Below are 19708 nucleotides of genomic sequence, written 5' to 3' on the forward strand. Positions count from 1 at the left end.
GGGCAGTGCGGGGGGCACAGAGCGGGCAGTGCAGGGGGCACAGCGGGCTCACAGAGCGGGCGGTGCGGGGGGCACAGAGCGGGCAGTGCGGGGACAGCACGCCTCGCCACGGCACAGAGCTGCCAGGCGTTCCGCACCGAGGGGGCCAAGTTACGCGCTTGCTGAAATCTCCGCCCTCTGGAACTTGAGTTAATTTCACAGGAAGTTTGTTCTGTTCTTTTCTTGAACTTTTTTTTTTTTCTATTTAGGACTCTGGAGATAGTGTTTCTGAACTACGGGAATGGAGACCAGCCGTTTACAGAAAGTGTACGGACATTCTCTGGCTGCTCCTCTTCTGTCTTTTCTGGGCTGGTTTGGTAAGCATGCACAGTTTGTTTGTTTCCTGGAAGGACAAGTCAAAATAAGAGTCTGCTGTAAGCAAAAATGAGATTGCTCCCGGAGCTAAAGAAGCGCATTTGTACATGTTTGTGTATGAGACGTGTTTTTGCCCAGATCCATTCTTTAGTCACAAGTACTAAAAGTAGAAGCACAGATAAAGGCTCTAAAGCTGAAGTTAGAAGGCAGTTGTGCTGGTCTGTGTAATATGTCTCGAGCACAGCCAATATTCAGCTGTACTCATTCAAAGCAGCAGAGGTTAATGTGGGACTGGGGAGCTTTGCTGCAGCCAGCAGTTGGCACATAGCCACAGAGCTTAGTGATTGTCCTTGCTGTGTGTGAAGTGTGACTTGCGCCCCATGGGACAGAGGAGAAGCTTGCATCACTGAGTTCTTCAGTAGCTGGAGTGATGGGGAGATAAGCCTTGGGTAAAGCAGTACTCAGAACTTCACCAGTTTCGCAGAAGAATTGATGCTTCTTGGCACTTGCAAAGGTTCTTTCCAGGAATTGTTTTGGCCCTCACAATGTACAGGAGGGTTTAAGCTGCATTCCTGGACAAGGTGTTTCATTTTGACTGAGGATTGCTGCTACCTGTCCAGCAGAGGTACTTAGCTACCGCTGGGGTTTACAAGAAGATGATCTACTGGAACTTTGATCTGGCAGCAGAGCAACTAAAAGGTCAGGGCAGTGTCACCTAAGTGACTCTGCACAGTGCGGCTTTCTACAGGTTTTTCACGTGTTAAAAAGTGCTCCTTCCTGAAATTTCAGGTAATCTCCATTTTAAATATATTTCGTGTTTAAAAATACTTCTGATTACATTCACTAGCAGCTTCAAGGGCCCATCATGGCAGCAGTTCTATTGTCCAAGTGTGTCTTGAAGGTCACCCTGTAACATGAGATGCAGTGAGTACATGAAAAATCACCATTTGAGTGATCTTGCCTACTGACACTCATGAACATCACTAGGAACAGTGTTCAGCACCTTAGTAATGCTTTCCTCTTATTTTAATCAGGACCTCTATCTTCCTTCTCTTGTGTTATTCTGCTTAATTTATATACTTTCAACAATAGATGAAGGAAAGCTCTAAGGAAGCATTAGGGCTAAAGTTGCCCATGTGACTTGCTCTGGCCTTGTGCAGAGGGGTGAATTTTAGATTTAAGTGTTTGCAAACAAAAGGCAAAAATGCATAACCTAAAAGGAATATTTATTGAATAGGAAGGAAAAGCTATGGTAGCATGCTTTCATATTTTAAAAAATATTTTAACAGATGTTTATAAGTGGCTATGCTGTGGTGGCTGGTGCTGCAGAAAGACTTGTGCTTGGATATGACAGCTTTGGGAACATATGTGGTCAGAAGAACACTCCTGTAGAAGGGGCAAATCTTTCTGGATTGGACATGACTAATAAAAAGTAAGTGCATCAGATAATGTATAAATCAATCAAATGTTTGAGAACTTAGTAAAATACACATCTTCTAGTTGTCAGTCATATACATCTGTGTAACTATATACTGTTGTATTGAAAGGCAAAAAAAGTGGGAATAGTTCAGAAGAGTGAGTGAAATTAAAAAGTTAAGGTAGAATTTGAAAATTTGCTGCATTGTTATGCTTTATGCAGCTGCCTTCTTAAAGAGGCTCTTAAATGGGACGTCAGTGAAACAGGCAGTCATTCTATATGGCAAATCTTTCTTCTTAAGGATGTTGCACACTGAAGTTCCCAGTCATTCCCTGACTCCTTTGGAACAAGTTTCACTTGCTTTGTAGCACTTTGAAAAAGAAGGTTCAGAATTTAAACTTATGAAAAACCAAGAAAGCTTGTTTTTTGAGGAGAGGATCTTTTTTCTTTCTAGGTATGTGTTCTTTCTGAATTCATGCAGCCTGGAAATACAAAGCCCCAAAATCAGTTCACTTTCCTTGTGCGTGTCAAGTTGTCCACAACAGCAACTCAACTCTCTGGAAGATCTACAGAGTTTTGCAAGGAATAATGGTGTGCCACAGCGAATATGAGAACCTCAGTGTATCTGTAGAACAGTTGAGCAGCTTCCACTTCGTTTTTGTTATGGCTCTTACACTAGGGAGTCATGTCTTACCATTAATTTCCTGAACAGTTCATGGTAGCAGAAAATAAAATGTCTTGTTTCTGCTTTATTTCAAACCCGTAGTTTCTAGAAACGTTACAGCTCTCTTATGCAAATTAGAAAGTTGTTCATTAACTCCTGCACAGTGTTGAGATTATGTAACAGAAAACTGACTGTTGATAATGAACTAGTGAAGTTTGGTGGAGGTGCCAGTAGGTGACCAGAGTTCATATGTTGTTTGTGACTCTTGTCCAACTGGTTCCTTTAAATGTAATTAAAACTGTGGTGGAATTATTAATTCCATGAAGACACAAGTGGATTTATCCCCCTAGACGTTAGATCCCTATGTTTGCTATTGCATTTTGTTGTAGTTTAACCCCTGCTGGCAACTAAGTACCACGCAGCCACTCACTTCCCAGCAAAACCAGGACACACCTTGAAATTTTATTTGATTCTGGTATTGAAGATGAAAATGCTGTCAGAAATAGCTGTTATGTGAAAGAGGCTCCAATTTATTCATGTTCAACATGTAAATAAAATAATCTGTAGCCTAAGCCTTATTTCATGGGGTGTATATAAACTTCAGACCAAATGAATATTAATGGGTGTTATTGTTGGAGGTCAGTATCCCATTATTTTTTTGTTTTGCTGTTCTATTTGGCAGGGATTGCTATTTAAATTGACAATATTCGTTTTAATTTAATTCTGGGGTAGTTTGACATAATTTTGTATCTGCAGAAAGCTGTAAACACCTGTGAGATTATATAAGTATTTTCAGTCTAACTAAACATAATTGCATCAAATTCCAGCTAAAACTGCTTGCATGTTTATGTCAAGGCAGGGAGAAGCCTTGCATTTTGAATGGCTTGGATTGCCCAGCCTTTCTTTCCTGGGAGTGCTGTCTAATGGAAATATTTCACCTAGATCCCAGCACTAGTTAAGTTTTTGGATACAGATGTATTCTATTCTAACTCAGGAAGGCCTGGTTCTATTGTAGCTTCCATCATTTCAGGTTTTTCTCTAGTCCTAGTGAGCAGGGATTAATGGCACTGTGGAGCAAACAGTGTGCCTGCTCTCCAGGAACATAAGTGGTAACTGTGGTTAAGTTGAGAAGGCAAAAGATTCTGCAGAGATTGGTTTAGATTTACTCAACTACTTAATTTGCTATTCACATTCCCACTGGAATATCAGGGATGAAAATGGCCTGCTAAGGGATCAAACCAGAAGTGCAAACAAAACTTAGCTATTAATGTGTTTTTTCTCTCAATTTTTATACTAATCTTAAGTTACTTTTTTTTCTCTCTCTCTTTTTTTTTTTTTTTAGGTTCTTTTCTTTGCGTTTACGACCTGAACGTTTCCAGTTACACAGTAAATCCAAAGGCAGCTCAGCTGTGTCCCACACTGCCAGTTCCACCAAGGTAAGAATGACTGAGTACTTTACAACCTCCTCCAGTCCAAACAGCTTCTTATGGATTGTTACTTTCTCACATTTTTTATTTGGCTTGATGCTTCACAGTCAGGATGGTTTTGCTTTGTTTATTTATTTTTTTTTCTGTGTATCCTTACAAGTTCTTTTATGTGCCTGTGAACATGCCAGTGTCCTGTCCCACAGAACAAACAAGGACTGCATTCCTTCCATTCCTCTACCCTTTATTCCTCTACCCTTCCCTTCCTCTTCCTTTTCCAAATTAGGAAAAAGCACTCCATATGAGGAACAGCTTAGCTCCTGCACAGATTTTGCTTTCTCCCTCAATGCCAAGGACGTGGTCTTTGGCCCTGCTTCTTCTCCTGAGCCCAGAAATTTCCATCAGAATTATTTTTAGCCAGATGGCTTGAAGCACATATCTGTGGATGTTGCTGTCTTTGTCAAATCTGGCATTTGTGAGTCAAAATTCTTAAACCCGTGATTTTTAAATTCCACTGTGTCATGAAAATACAGCAGAGAATTGGAATCTCTGTGTTTGCAGAGCTAATTCATCTGCTCTGAGCAGTAGAAAATAGAACAAAATGAAGAGAGCAGGAGACATGTAAAAATGTTACATGCAGTGGATCAAAGTACAGTGTGTAAATTGATGAAAAAATATGGCATGTTTCACTTATTTCCTCAACTTTCTAGGCCTTTTTTTGGTTTGTCAAGGAACTCAGCAAAGTTATTCATCTTGCACAAAAATATTACATGGTAGAAGCAAAGCTAGTTAGTAAAGCTTTTAGCTGTTGATAACAAAACCTCTCCTTTTCAGGTATGGTTTTGCCATAGGCTGTTGTAGGGCAGCACTGCTAAAGTGGGACAAGAAATATATGCAAGAAGCTTGGCTGGGAGTGCCATATAATTTTGTATAAATATTTGGTGCCATTAATTGTACCTTGCAAATATTGTTTTGATGTGGCTTTTAGAATGGTTAAATATCATAAAAGCAATACAAAGTGTTTTTGATCTGGAATTATCTACAACAGCATAGGTTACAGCTATGTTAGCATGAACTTTGTTTTTACATAAATAGATGGGAGCAAAGCAGGTGAAGCCAGACTACAATGGGAATAGGAGCTATGTGCTGATGGTGATAGTTAATGAGAGAGTTGTTACTTTCCTTCCCCAGGCTGATCTTGAATGGATCTGTTCTGGTATAGTGATACCGGCATGACACTGTTAAGGAGTTTATTCTGCAGATTATACATAAAACTACTCTTTATAACAGAATGCTCTCTGTGGAGAATGGCAGGATGGATCTCTGTGGATTTTAAACTGTTTGTCCAGTAATTAATATTTTTTACCACTTTTGTTTTCAACCTTTCAGTAAATCCTTTCCATTATTTAATCGCTGTGTTCCACAAAATCCTGAATGCTATTCCAAATATGCATCTGTCCTCATAAGTATGGTTAATGAAATGGATGTTTTTCACCGAATTCTGAGTGGAATATTGGCAGGAAGAGATACTGTGATAGGACTGAGTGTCCTTGCACTAGGTAAGGTTATAAGTAAAAAGTGGATAATGATATTCAATTAAAAGTTTAAAATGTTTCTTGTAAGTCTATATGTTTAATTCAAAAGTAGACTTTTTTCATATTTTCTGGGCACAGTTATTTTTTAAGGAAGAGTGATCAGATTTTATCAGGAGACATTTAATAGACTGGTGAAATGCAGATCTCTATCAGATTCTGTGGTCCATGACATGGTTATATACCTCATTTTGGGGGACTGTAAGAAATTGTTGAAGAAAAAGATTACATCAGCATGAATACTTGAACTTAACTCTTACATAAAATGTTATTAAAAAGCTAGTATTTCCTGTGGTGAAATATATCAGCTATAAGTTTCTTATTATTTAAGTTAGAGGTAACTATGTGCTTTAAATGTTAAAAAGGTTGCCAGCTTTATTAAATGCTGTTGCTATTAAGATGACTGTTTAAAAATAAAAGCCAAAATTCTACAAGAACCTTAAATTTATATTTAAAATGAAAAGGGTTGTAACACTCAAACTTTATGTATTTTTCAGCCTTCTCTTTGATACTGGTTTTAGCCTTCAGATTCATTCAGACTCTCTTCATCCATACTCTGATTGCACTGGTTGTGTTTGGGTTGTTGTGTAAGTATATTTACTGTTTCACTGTTCTGAAGGATTAGCAGCTGAGCAAACAGCTGTCCTTTATTTCCATGGCCATCCTCAGTAACCTTCAGCTTACTACAGTCATTTCCAAGCTGAGGCCTGCTTGCCTTTTGGTGCCAAGGTCTGGCTGTGCTGTTCCAGCTGCTGAGTGTTAGGATGATGGTGATGTTTATTGTTTTTATAGATGCCTAGAAACAACATTTCTTTCGGCAGATGAATGCAGTTATGAAAATGCTACTGTTTCAAAGAATGCTTAGTGAACTCTTATACTGCCTGCTTTAGGAAGGGAGAACCATAGGAATGTGTCTGGCTAAAGCTTGTCATTTCATGGAAGTTAGCTTTGGATCTCCACAATGAAATTACATGCCTGAGCTTTGGGATAAATGCAAGAAATCCAAATGTTCTGCTGCGGTTTTACCTCAGTCTGACAGGCCATTACTGGAAGTTTCTCTGTGCTCACTGATCCTATGCCTCACTTTGGTGACTGGCAGTATTCCCGAGCCCTGGGGGATGGTGGGAGGCCAGGACACTGAGAAGGGAGGGCGGGCAGGCATCATCCTGCCAGCAGCAGCGTGCCCTGCCCGCCCTCACGCTGCTCTGCTCTGCTCAGTTGTCTCAGGTGTTCTCTGGTGGCTCCATTACGACTACAGGAATGACCCCAGCACTGAACTGGAAACAGAAAAGGAAAATGTAAAGTTCCTACTTGGATATGCCATCTTCTCAACAATCATCACTGTAAGTAGCATTTTGTCCTAAGCAATGGCAGAGGTTGTAACTTGAAAACTTGAACTACAGGGGTTCTGCAACAATAAAAATAATTCCTAATTCTTTTCAAATTGGAAAATGAGAGTAAATTCTAAGATCTTCTTACATTCATTCACATATAATCATAAAATAACAGAATGGTTTGGGTTGGAAGGGACTTTAAAGATCCCTAGTTCCAAATAGATTTTTAGGCCCCCACAAAACTACAAAAAGAATTTTATATATTCATTGTGAAACTTGTTTTTCAGCCTTGCCATACTTCAAACCTGTACAAACTGTGTCAGTGTTGTTGGTGTAAAAATGCCAGAATTGTGTTCCATGCCCATTTTGTGCTGCATCAGCTCACTGGAGAATCATGTCGAATATACACAGGGGCACTGGCTGAGTATGGACATGAGATCTGTGGATTCATCCCACCCTGTCAGCAGGAGAAAGGGGTGGCAGCTCTTTGAGACAATGAAAGGGGCAGTGAAATGCAGGCAGCATTGTCTAGACCTCAAGTTGTGGGGTTAAATTCTGGTTTTCTCTCACTGACCTTGTTTTACAACAGAAAATCTTGAGTGTGGCTTGCAACTTCTGAAGAGAGTTTTTTCACTCTGATGTTGCAATGTTAAAAGGAGCCATTTCTCAATTTGAGGGGGCAGTCAATTTGTACTTCATGAGACATTTGTCAAAGCAGCTGTCCTGTTGTCTTAGAGATGAGTAAGATCCATATGGAATTTGCCAGATATGAACAGTCTGACAGTTTACAGTGACAAATATAAATGTGTCACAGACCAGATTTTTTTTATATCCTCTATAAGTTATGACCTTTTTACATCTGCTGATACTAAAAAGGTAAGAAAAAGTTTCTTTGAATGCTAGTGTGTTCCAGTACAACTGATTGTTGTTTGCGGAGCTGTGGGAACAGCCACTGCTGTAGGTTATGCTTCTCTTCAGAGCTGGTGGCTTCTTTCCACAGCAGGCAAGAAAACTAGTGCAGGAACTGCCACTGGTTGTATTTATTGCTTTAAAGATACCAGCCTCCCTTTTAATAGCTGTTCACAGTTCCTTGTCACATAGAAAGAATTGGGGATATTGTAGGATTTTTGACTCGGGGTTTTGTTGTTGGCAGGTTGGGTTTTTTACTTTGGGAAGACAGTAATTTATTTAAATAAGTTTTCATTTTATGTCTGCTCTGCTCCTATACATACATAGCTCAGAAACTAGTTGGGTTGTGGACTGCAGAAAAGGACTGGTTCTCCTACCATTGTGAAAGTGAACTGTGGCAAGCTGACCTGAGTAGAAAGAAAGTTTAAAAGTTCATGACATGCAGGGTATGTGAAAGCAATGTGCAGTGTGTAATGTATGTTTATGTTTGCTATAAAGCAAAACATACAGTTTCCATTAGATCAATTAAAGTCTTATGGATACTATTTTGTTAAAAAAAAACCCAGCAACAACTTTTGTAGGAAAATAGATTTTAATCCACAGGCTCTTTGAGAACATAGGCAATGTCTTGGAAGGACTTTCTAATGCGTAGTAAGATTGTATAAATTGCTTTGTTGTCATGTCTTTGTGAAATCTGTATCCTCTGATCTCACATTTGACAACTCTGATCATTTTCTTGATGTAAAACCCCTAACAATTTGTCTTTTTATTTCCTGAAACAGGTTGTTCTGCTCTCCCTTATATTTGCACTAAGAAAGAGGCTTCCTTTCTCTGTACAGCTCTTCCGCATTGTTGGCAAAATCATTGGCAGAATTCCTTTCCTCCTGTTCCAGCCACTCTGGACTTTTCTGATTCTCATTATGTTCTGGGTATTTTGGGTTGCTGTACTGCTTAGCTTAGGAACTGCAGGTAAGCAAATGCTTTTCATGTTTCTGACTGAGTGCTATCCATTTCCTAAATTTTCTTCTTAAATGTGGGACCTCTTGGTGTTGGCGTACAAAATGTGGGCTAGCATTGTTACACAGCTGAGTTATTTTATTTTATTTTTATTTTAATTTTTTTAATTTTTTTAATGCTTTAATTTTTTAATTTTTTTTACCTACTGTTACATTCATAGTGCAGCTCAAAGGTATTTTATGTTTTGTCTTCTTTCTAGCTTAAAAGAAATGCTGATCTTTTCAGCAAGTGATGCAAACAATACAGAGGACAGCACAAACTTACTGCACAGCAGAGTGATGATAAAGTTTCAGTTTTGAAAGAAATTACTTTTCTGAGATTTAGCATAAGAAGGGACAGTCAATATATTGCTTTTATGAGCAACCTAGTAAAACATAGGTTTTGACAGAGGTGTTCTGGCCAGGTATTTTTAGTGCAGGTGTCAGTCCTTATAAGATCTTCCTGTTAGAAGCATGTTAATGTCTAGAAGAGCACGTGTGCATTTTATAAATAACCCAGATCACTTCTCAGTTAAAACCCGAGCACGAAGGCAGAAGGGAAGGCGCGGCTCTGTGCGGGCTGTGGCCGTGGGTGGGCTGGGCGCTCTGTGTCCCGCCCGTGCCCATGGGGGCACTCTGGGGCCGTCGGACGCTCGCTGTGCCCGCGGCAGCGCCCGCCAGGGGGCGCCGCAGCCCGCGGGGAGCGCCTCAGGCCCGCCCAGGGGAGCGGCTCCGGAGAACCGGAGGGACAAAGGGCGGCTCGGTCCGCTGGGCTCCGGGCAGCGACCGGCGGAGCGCCTGAGCCCGCTGTGCTGCGGGGAGCGGCCAGTGCGCTGCCTGACCCGGCCCACTCCGGCCGGGGCCTGAGCGCACGGGCAGCTCCGTGTCAGCGGGATTGCTGTTTGGATTCCCAGTCCCTTACTCTACCTCAGATGTGCTTTGTGATTCAGATCTTGCACGACCAGCGCTAAACGAGATCTGGTATTGAGAATATTCCATTAGGTTGTCGGTAAAATTTTCAGCCCAAATATGAGTCCTCTGAAGTGCTGCCTGTTAAAGCAGCTCACCATCAGATAAGCTGGGGGTCGTTCTGCTGTTCTGGGATGACAGAGCCACACATCCTGTAATGACAAATGCATACAGAACTGTATGGTTAATAATGCACTGACAGGACGCCTTTGTATAATGAATTAGTTTTCTATAATTGTCCTGTAAGTGGAAGATGTTTCTTTTTATTTTGAGTTTTGGGGACTTTTTGCACCACTTGAGAGTACTTCTCTGAAGATCTCCAAAGATATGCTTTCTCTTACAGAGCAATTTGTTTTCTTCATTGACAAATAGTTGCCTGTCTAGGATTCAGCTTGTAAAATACAGGTGGTGATTTTCTTGGGTTTGACATTTTGACGTTTTCTTCTCACAAATGTGTTTTCTGGGGCTGTGCAGGCTGTATTTTAAATGCAAATATACCAAGAAAGCTGAAAAAATGAAATGTTTACAAAGACACTAGTCTTTTTGTCTAATACAGAGAGATGGGTAAATTAAATTGGCTTGCTGCTGTGCTGCACCTGTTCTTAACATTTTCTTTGAATCTGCACTAGTTATATAATATTTATGGTGTCTCTGCATCTTAACAGTTCTGGAGCACTTGATCCTCGCTTCAGCTGTGGCACACCTGATCATTATGTGCCCATGCAGGCACCTTATTTACATCTCCTCCAAAAGTTAGCGTTACTGTGAGAAAGAAGTCCTGACTTCTTGGGAGCTATAGAAGGCTGTAGCCTGCACTTGGAAGGTACTTATGCACATGACTAATTTGAAACACATGGATAATCCTATTAAAATCAGTGGGACTACTTATGCATTTTAGGGTAGGCACCTGCCTAAGTACCTTGGTAATTCAGAATCTGTAAGAGCAGCAGAGACTGACTGAATTCCAGGCCTAGAAAACTAGGAGAAATGCCAAGACTTCATGAGACTTTAGGTAGCACAGTGGCACCAGTTAGAACCATTAGCTGGCTAGGAATGGAATTCAGCTGTTCTTTGGAAAAGCTGATATGTCTTAGGGTTATTGAGTTTTATTGTTTGCTAATTTGTGGGTATTTCACTGCAGAACTGAAGTGGCCATGTGGCACAGCAGAGAATGTGTTTCACCTTTCCAGAGTGCGGGAGCTGTGAGGTCTGCATGGTGTAAATACTGCGAATGTAGGATGAGAAGGTGGTGTGATTTTTTTGTGTAATAAAGGTGCATCCTACAAGCAAGTGAGCAGCAGAACTGCCACATAAAGCTGTGCCATAGCAAAATGAGCAATAAAAATGTATTTCCTGCAGGGGCCTTGACATTTCAATTACAGTCAGGTAGCTTACCTGTAAATACCTTTACATGAAAAAGCACAAAATAAGATAACACAATAGATTGTGTTGCAGGAAGCACTAGGATTCAGTGTATGATTCCAGAACCTTTCCTCACAGTGGGAGGGGCACAGCATATTTTCATGTTAACAGGAACTGATAAACAGGCTCTCAGTATTTTCTTGTCAGTGGCTCTTTGTTTGTGATAAGTAAATTGCTGGACTAGCTTTCCTAGGAATTTTTTGTCTCTTACAGCAGCCTGTTGCTACAGGCATCAGCAAAGCCTCAGAGCAGCAGCTGCTGAAGAAGGACATCTGACCTAAGTGTGGCAGTCCCAAAATGCAGCTGAAGGTGCCACACACAGCCAGCACTGACTGGTGTCCCATTGCCCGGCTCTGCTGGCTGCCAGGGCAGCGCTGCGAGTCCCAGGGGAAATTCTCCTGGCTTCTGCTGCAAACACTTGGCCTGTTTGCATTGTTAACATCACTTCTTTTGAAGTGTTGGCAGCAGATCAACACTTGTACTGATCAAAGGCTTCCAGATTTGGTGGCTCAGATGTAGGGAGTTCAGTTCTTTACTGAGTTGTTAATGTCATTGCTAAGAGTGTATGGTGCATGGGAGGATTCATTATTGTGTCCTTGGAGAAAAATATTCTGTTGACAGATTGAACTGTATTTCAGGGCTGTGTTGAAGAAGTTTAGTTGGTATGACCAGACAGATCATAGTACAATGATGAGGAAAATGGCATACATTTTTCTTGACAGGTTATCTAGGACAGCTTTAAAGTTTATCTGAGATACTGATATAGAAAAATAGCCTTGCATGTTTTGCTGACAAAATCAGGCATGTCTGGTAGGCCCAGAAGACAGGAAATCTGACAGAGATGTTTATATCATTAAACAGATTTTTGTGAAATAACAAAACTGCTTTAGCTTACCTGATCAGCAAAGTGATCAAAGGTGAAATCACAGATGGCTCTGCCTGATTTCTGTGCAGCTGAGCACAGCACTGTGCACATGTACAGGTACAAGGCTGTCCAGGGAAGACAAAGCCATTACTGTTACTGCTGCAGGTGGTTATTTCAGTAGGCTGGTAAAAAGCAAACAGGATTAGCTTGCCATATGAACATTTATCAGTCTTCATGACAACAGTACTGAAACAAAGCCTGAACAGGTCTATTTTGGAAAAAGAAATGTTCAAGTGGATTGTATGGTGGAAAATGTCCTTAATTCTGCTACCAAATGGTGTAATGTCTTTGCATGACAATGGAGAGGCAGAACACCTTGTGTCTCACTGACTTCTTGTTTGCCCGAGTTCCCTTAGTGAAGGCTGTAGGCTGTGGATAATGAGTGTATTTGGCTAGGTGTGTGCTGCAGGAGAAGGCAGTCAAGAGCCTCTGGAAGAAATATGGGAAACAAAAAATCTCTTGAATTCATAATTATATGGTAATTATAATGGTAATTATTTTGAGGATATAATAATTTACTTAAGCAAATTATTATATCTTCAAAAACTCACCTTAAAAACCCCTTACTTTTGCAAACTTAAAACCAGTGAGGCACAGGATGGGGAGGAATGAGGGAGAGTTTGTGAGAAGAGATCTGAGTAGTAGCTTTTTCAAACCATCAAATATCTTGCGATTCACGGACTTAAAATTCATTTGAATATATTGGAAGCACTACATTATTTCCATGAATGACCAACCAAACAGCACTGGAGAGAGCTTGCCTGTTCAGCCAATATTGTTAACCTCTCAGAAAAAAAAATAAATCTAGAACATATATCTGTATTATGTACCCATGTAGCATTTTTTTTATCTTTCAAAGAACTTTTAAATAATGTTGCAGTGCTACTATAGGGTAGATGGATATTTTTCTTAATTTACAGACTAAAAGGCTGCTTCTGAAAACTTTAAAAAAGCTTGTCTAAACCTGATGGTATTGCTGAAACAAATCTTTACTGTTCCTACTTTTAGTTGTTCTTGAGTAAGAAGTCTGTGGCTGTAGAAAAACAGGCCAGAAAGGAACCATTTCTTAGATAGCTTTGTATATGTGGTGGTTTTGAACTTGAATGTGGTGTGTTGTCCTGTAAGAGAACACAGAGTCATAGAACCTTTTAGCTTGGAAAAAACCTTTAAGATCATCAAGTCCAGCTGTAAACCTAACACTGCCAAGTCCACAAAATGAATACATGAAGTATTAAAGCTTAAGTTATATTGCTGTTTGAGCAGTAATAGCCAATTCTGTCTCACTTTGTTATTTCTTTCATGGAGTTGGAATAAGAAACTACTCACCTCCAGAGATTGTTTTAGTTGGTGAATGTGTTTCTCTTTAAGGTTAGTAGACTTAAGGCTTGGTAAAATTAAAAAGAAAAATAGCATGTTAGGAACCTAGAGACCTTTTACTAGAGTCAAATTGTCTTAATGCCATTATCCCCTGACTACTCTTCCGTGTCAAGTGCCACAAATAGGATTGCACAGAAAAAAGGTCAGATTGTTGAGGAATCTGAATTGACCCCACCTTTTGTGAAAAGCTGTCTCTGCATACGGAATACATTCTTTGTTGGTAACAGAAGTGGAAGGAATGTTTTTAGCTTGGATAAGTTAATTTATCCATGCTCCTAGATACAGTAGTAGCATTGGAGCATGTACTACCATACCAACTTCTGCTCTTTTTCCCCCTCAGAGAGCCTAGATGTGTCTGCCTGTATTTTGCACAAAGATTGCAAAGTATAGAGAACAGAAGACTAATGGCCATGGTTCTGATTAGTAATAGCAATTAAAATATTTGTTTTGTTTTGCTGCAACAGTGTGTTACGTATCCTTAATATTTTTCTGTAGTCTTTCTCTTCTGCTTCTTACAAAAAAAACCCTAAAACATTTCATAACTAGGCATTTATTTCAAATTTGAATAATGGAAATCAAGATTTCATTTACTTCTGAACTATTTGATTACTCAAGTCTGGAGTAATGTCTTCTCAGATATCTTTACTAATATGTAGCTTTCCTTTTTCCTTTATTGGTAGCAGTGTCTCAATCCCAATTTAAACATGATCTTTTGCTTTTTGTGAGATTATATTTTTCAAAATCCAAGTTGAATTATAAGATGTTGTTTCTCTAACTTTGTTAGAATGGACAGAATTAAATAGCATCGATTTTTTTTTTTTGTAACTTTACTGAAGAGAAGTTAAGAACATGCACGGAAGCACTTCCATGTCCCTCCTTGTCCCTGTCCCCCTTTCTCCTTCCCCCTCTCGTCTGGCATGTTATAATAACACAATGGTGTAATCCCAACTTCAGGTACTGCACAGGCCACTTCAGGAGGACAAGTAGAATACAGAGCTCTGTCTGGAATTTGCTACATGGCATGGTATCATTTCGTTGGCCTCATCTGGACTAGTGAATTCATTCTTGCCTGTCAGCAAATGGTCATTGCTGGGGCAGTGGTTACTTGTTATTTCAACAGGTGAGTGCAGAATTGCCCCTGATAGTTTGGGGATTTTCCAGCATTTATTTTCAATCTTTTTCTAGGAAAAATAGTCCCAATATCGGGAATACAGTTTACTATAAAATAATGTTGCTTGTAGCAAGATCTTGAGTAAGATTTTACAATTTGCATGATCTTAATGTGACTCACCCCTGCTGCTGGAGATGCTGGGCCAAACTGGGCCTTGATATTGGAGCTCAGTTGGCTCTGAGGGAATTACCATTTGGAAGGCGCAGGCTGCATTGCACCCTTTTCCAGGAGACTGTGTTAGCTCCAAATAATAAGCAGTATATTGTTCCCTGGTAATTTCATGTATTCATGGGCAGTTTGACCATTGCATTTTGGTCAATACACCACATTTTTGGTGCAATACACCACATAAATCCACAAGGCAAAGGCACTGTCCATATCTTGTTGGTGCAGAGCAGGGAAGCACCTGTAGAAACTGCTGTGATGACATTTACTGCTCTGCTAGGGGCTTCCGCTTTCCAGCTATTTTTTACTGCTGCAGGAACTGGCTGCCAAGTACAGAAGGTTCCTGCTCCCAATTGTATTGGTATCATTTTGTACAATACCATTAAGCTCTCCTCTTGCTTGCCAGGTGACCTGTGTTGAGAGGGTTGTGTTTGCAAGGGAAAATGCAGCTTTTCTGTGGTTGTAATCCCTTATCCCAGCCTTTAGGCTGTCAGGACAGGTCCACAGAGATGCAGAGTAGTACAGGAATGGGGAGAGGGTGGCTAGAGGGTGGTTAGCTGCAGGAGTAGCCACACCAGCAAGGGCAAGGGTTATCTTGAGCTGTTCCAGCAACTCTGAGCTTGTCTGCTGTGTGTTTTTAATGTATTCCCTGGGGCTGCATCATAAAGGCATGTCACAAGAGTTTGTTTATGGGATCTCACAGACAGGCTTTCTTCTTGTCCTGTGAGTGCTCTGAGGAAATGGCATGGCCTTCCCATGCGGAAATCTCCCTCCATAGCGCACTCAGCAATGCGCTGCACGGCCAACAGCCACGGCTGAGTTGTAACTGGGGTGGGCAGGGGGTCATTCTGCCTCAGGATACGTTTATTTGGCCTGTAATATCACGACTGAAAATGGATTTGGCCTTCTTTTATTTTAGATTAAATATGAATACACAAAAGATTTCATTGATTTAATAAAAATAAGTAGATTTTCTTGCTTAATGATTACATTTTACATCTTGTGGAAAGGGCTTGGCCTTTTAAAAAGCTTTCTTTGTTATAATTGGTGTTTTACATGAGGGTTTATTCTCACCTTGATGTGCTTAGGTGTCATGTATCTATTTACCTTTGCAGGGAGATGAGCCTTTCCCCCTCTCTGGGAGTAAAGGAGGGTCATATGGTAACTCAGTCCCTCACAGGCATCACAGTTCTGTCCATGTCTGAGCTTCTTTGGTAGCTCCAGTGCACATATATCACTGCACAGATTTGAAATTAAGGGTTGGGCTTATCTGCCTGACTAAGGTGTTGAGTACCACAGTTTCCAAGAGAAGTGAAATACATATCTCTCCCAGTAAGTCAAAAATGAAGGTTTATGGATGTTGCACCAAAGTCATTGAGAGATGAACTAGAATAAACTTTTAAAGTCTTCCTCTTCAAATGAATCTGCAGTATTTATGGCCGTCCTTTGCCCTATTTACACACTTGACCTAAAAGAGCCACCATCATGGATGTGGTCAGACCTGTTCCATGTGGCTTTGAGATAAGGTAAAAGTGCAGTACAGTCTGTGTGGTCTCTGTTAGTCTCATCATGTCTGTTTTATTACAAATCTTGTAATTTATTGTGTTTGTTTCAAATTTGAGATTAATATTTACTTGAGGAATAGAAGATTAATTCCTTAACATTTCTGAAGTATTTTATACTAAAGTTATTTTTACTCAGTCTTTGGAATTGGTGAGACATAAGTGAAGAAATCTGTAAGCATAGCTCTTAAGAGAATTTTAAAGAACTGAAGAAATACATTTTTCTCCCATTTAAATATCTGTGTCTGTTGGGTGTGTCAAGATGACATTTTTTTATTCTCAAAAAAATGTTTTCAAATGAAAGCAAAGATGCATGTGTGATCATTTGATTCAAGGAACTTAGTGTTAAAGAAAGACACTGTGTCACAGAGCTCACAAGTAAATGAAGGCAATTGACAGTAGTGAAGAAATAAAATTATTCAAAGACAATCTGGTATTGAATACAGGTCCACAAGAGTTTGGAATAGTAGTGTTGTATGTAAATCAAACAATCTCATGATCACATAAAACAGAAATACCAAAGAGGAAAAGCAAGCTGTGGCTCTCTTCAGTCTTATAACCAATCAGGCAGATTCACAGATTTCCCTGATACCTTGAGCACATCCAGATGAGTTGACATGCACAGAATCCACTGCATGATGATTGTCTGCTTGTGCTAAAGCCCCTTCAGGATTGCAGACACATCATGCACAAAGCTGGGTGGAACTTCAGCCTTGGGAGCAATGGGAGTAGGTTGGAGTCAATCTTGAACTTGTTTACAGACATAACCATCACCTGTTGCTGTGTTTAGCCTCTTTCCTGCTTCCTGCTCTGGACCAGAATTACAAGGAAAATCTGTTATTTTCCTAATCTGTTTGGAGGCAAAGCAAAATCCTTGTCAGACCCTGTTCTTGTGCTAGTTCCTTTGCTAGGAAATGGAGCTGTGGAAAAACATCCAAAGATGTAAAAATTTATCTAAACTAAGCTTTAAATTTTTATTTTTTTTACATTCTTGTTTGTTATTTACTCATGTTAAAAATATCCTAACCCTTCTTTGTTTTTCTCTTCAGTAACAAGTACATTATTAACACAGGAATAAATTTTCTTCTTTCTGTGTTTCTTATCACTAGTTAACCTTTAACTTGCAGAAACTTAATAATTTGTATTCTGAGATCAAACTAACACTGTCATATGTAAGGAAGTGTTTTGGGGAGAAAAAAAACAATGGTTCAATATGAATAGAATAATTCATCCACACTACAATGCATGTGTTTTTAACACAGAAACCTGATGACTCTAAAAAAACCCCAAACTGCCTTATTCAGTATAAAATTCCACTATCCCCCAAGCTGTTCCCCTGATTTTAAGACAAAAATAATAAATGTAGCAACTGCTTTGCTGGAATTTCCTATTTCAAATAATGTGGTATATTCACATATTTAAGTACAACTTTTCCACTGCTAATTTTTTTGTGTTTTGAATGAACTGCAGTGATACCTTCTGGATTCTTGCAGAATTATAATCCCACTCCTGAATATAGTGTGTATGATTTAAATCCTTGCTGAAGTGGGGATTTAATAAAATTATATTTTTAGAACTTCTTAGCCCAAACCAGTCATTCTCTTATTGATGTCTTTTTATATTTTAATTTCTTGTGCAAACTACTGATTTTTCAAGATAACAGAGGTTTTGAAGAAATAAATTCTGAAAACAGGACTTATTTGTGATATTATGTCTGATCTTTATATAGCCCCTTAGTCAAACTGCTGCTGGTTCTGTTGCCTAACTAAATATTTCAGGGTTGGGCCAGTTGCTTAAGAGTTACTTTATGGAAGGTCTAAATATGGCTATTGATCTGTTTGGGTTTTTTATCCTATGAAATATTTTTAACTATACTTAGAGTGTCAGTCTAGTTGATTTTTTTTCAGTGTTTGACAAGGGGTGAGGGAATCTCTTTAAGTTGTTTTCCTGAGGTTCATATAAATTCTTGAGAGCTGTGTCATATTACTGTCTGTAAATGACTGACATTAAACTGACCTTTATAAAGGAAGCAAAGTAATAAAACTTGTATTTAGGCCATTTATTGGCTTTGCTTTCTGATTTTGGCAGGCATTATTTTTCCAAAACAATACAGGTTAGTGTGCGCTAGAACTACAAGTTTTTTTAGTTCAGATTATAATCCTAAATACATAGCATGATATGGCTTTTTTGCTGTATTCAATTTTAAAATAAAGCCTCTTCTGTGGGGGAAAAAACAACATTAATAATTTTTTTAAATTTAAAACCAAATTTGGCCAAATTGCAGTTATAAAAGTAGATAGTAGCTCTCAAATTTATATGTGAGAACTTGTGATTTTATTTTCTAGTTTTAATTTTACCACTAAAGAAGAAATAGTAGATTCATTCCCTCAGACTAAAATCTTGCAGAACCAAGGGTTAAATAAAAGATTGCAGAGAATAAGAGAAGTGACAGAAACTGAAAGTGGTGTTCAAGGAGTATTCTCAGATATTGTTCTCTTCTCCTATTTTTCATTGTAGTTTTTTCCCTAGATATTTTTCTATTCCAGAAAATAGTTATTTCTTAAGAATTAAACTAACCCAGAAGTTATAAATTTGGCTGCTTTTCTTTGGACTAAGGTGAACATTCAGATGAAGTCAGTAGAAAGACTGGAGTAGTTCAATTAGGAAAGGAGGTAACAGCATAATTCTTAAAACTGCCAAATACTGAAAAGACACAATGCTTATCTTCTTAAATAAGTTGCTAAACCATTTTTAAAATTGTTTGTTTCTCTTTCTAGAAATAAAAATAACCCACCACCTCACCCAGTCCTGTCTTCCATATCAGTTCTTTTCTGCTACCATCTAGGAACTGCTGTAAAAGGCTCATTTCTAATCGCAATACTGAGAATACCAAGGATTGTTCTCTTGTACCTTTACAATATCCTAAACCAAAAGGTAGGTAAATACTTCTTTAAACTACTATTTTTATAGTGTTACACATGAGATCATGGGGTAAAGAAGAGAAGAATATATTTCTTGCTTAAAAATAGATGGTATTGCTATTACTGTCTATTATTAATAGATGGATTTTCTATTTTATCATGGTTTTTTGCTGAAAAAAGCATCATTAGAAAAGCTTTTTTCTCCCAACTCAGATATCAGTGCTTCCTTTTTATTCTCAAAGTCCAATAATTTTAAAAGCAGAAAATACCAATATGAAACTCACCTTTATTTAGTGTTTTTATACAAAGATTTTTCTGAAGGATAAAGAAAAAATTGGCAGACTGCTCTATTAAAACTTTTTGCATTCTTTTTTTAAGGAGCAGGAGTAAGAATACTTATGTTAGATTTTAAATCTGTTAGAGAAAATACTTCATCTGCCTTGTAATATGCTTCTATAGAAAGAGTATATGGAATAAGAACTGTTCCTGGGAGTTGTAGTATCCAAG

At 39.0% G+C, this 19708-nt stretch overlaps 1 protein-coding gene across 2 annotated transcripts in view; it reads left to right on the plus strand.

The window, feature by feature from the left end:
* The first annotated feature begins 252 nt into the window (after positions 1-252).
* SLC44A3 (solute carrier family 44 member 3) overlaps positions 253-19708 on the plus strand; it is a 34981-nt gene continuing 15525 nt past the window's right edge. For both annotated transcript variants that reach the window (XM_031057895.1, XM_031057894.1), the window contains exons 1-10: positions 253-356; positions 1644-1786; positions 2226-2362; positions 3778-3871; positions 5249-5418; positions 5949-6038; positions 6670-6794; positions 8477-8663; positions 14337-14502; positions 19058-19214. In XM_031057895.1, the coding sequence (XP_030913755.1) occupies positions 1644-1786; positions 2226-2362; positions 3778-3871; positions 5249-5418; positions 5949-6038; positions 6670-6794; positions 8477-8663; positions 14337-14502; positions 19058-19214 (1269 nt within the window). In that variant the 5' untranslated portion in view covers positions 253-356. The remainder of the gene's footprint in view (positions 357-1643; positions 1787-2225; positions 2363-3777; positions 3872-5248; positions 5419-5948; positions 6039-6669; positions 6795-8476; positions 8664-14336; positions 14503-19057; positions 19215-19708) is intronic.

This window comes from Geospiza fortis, unplaced genomic scaffold, assembly GCF_000277835.1.
Source record: "Geospiza fortis unplaced genomic scaffold, GeoFor_1.0 scaffold403, whole genome shotgun sequence".
NCBI classification, from domain to species: Eukaryota; Metazoa; Chordata; class Aves; order Passeriformes; family Thraupidae; genus Geospiza; species Geospiza fortis.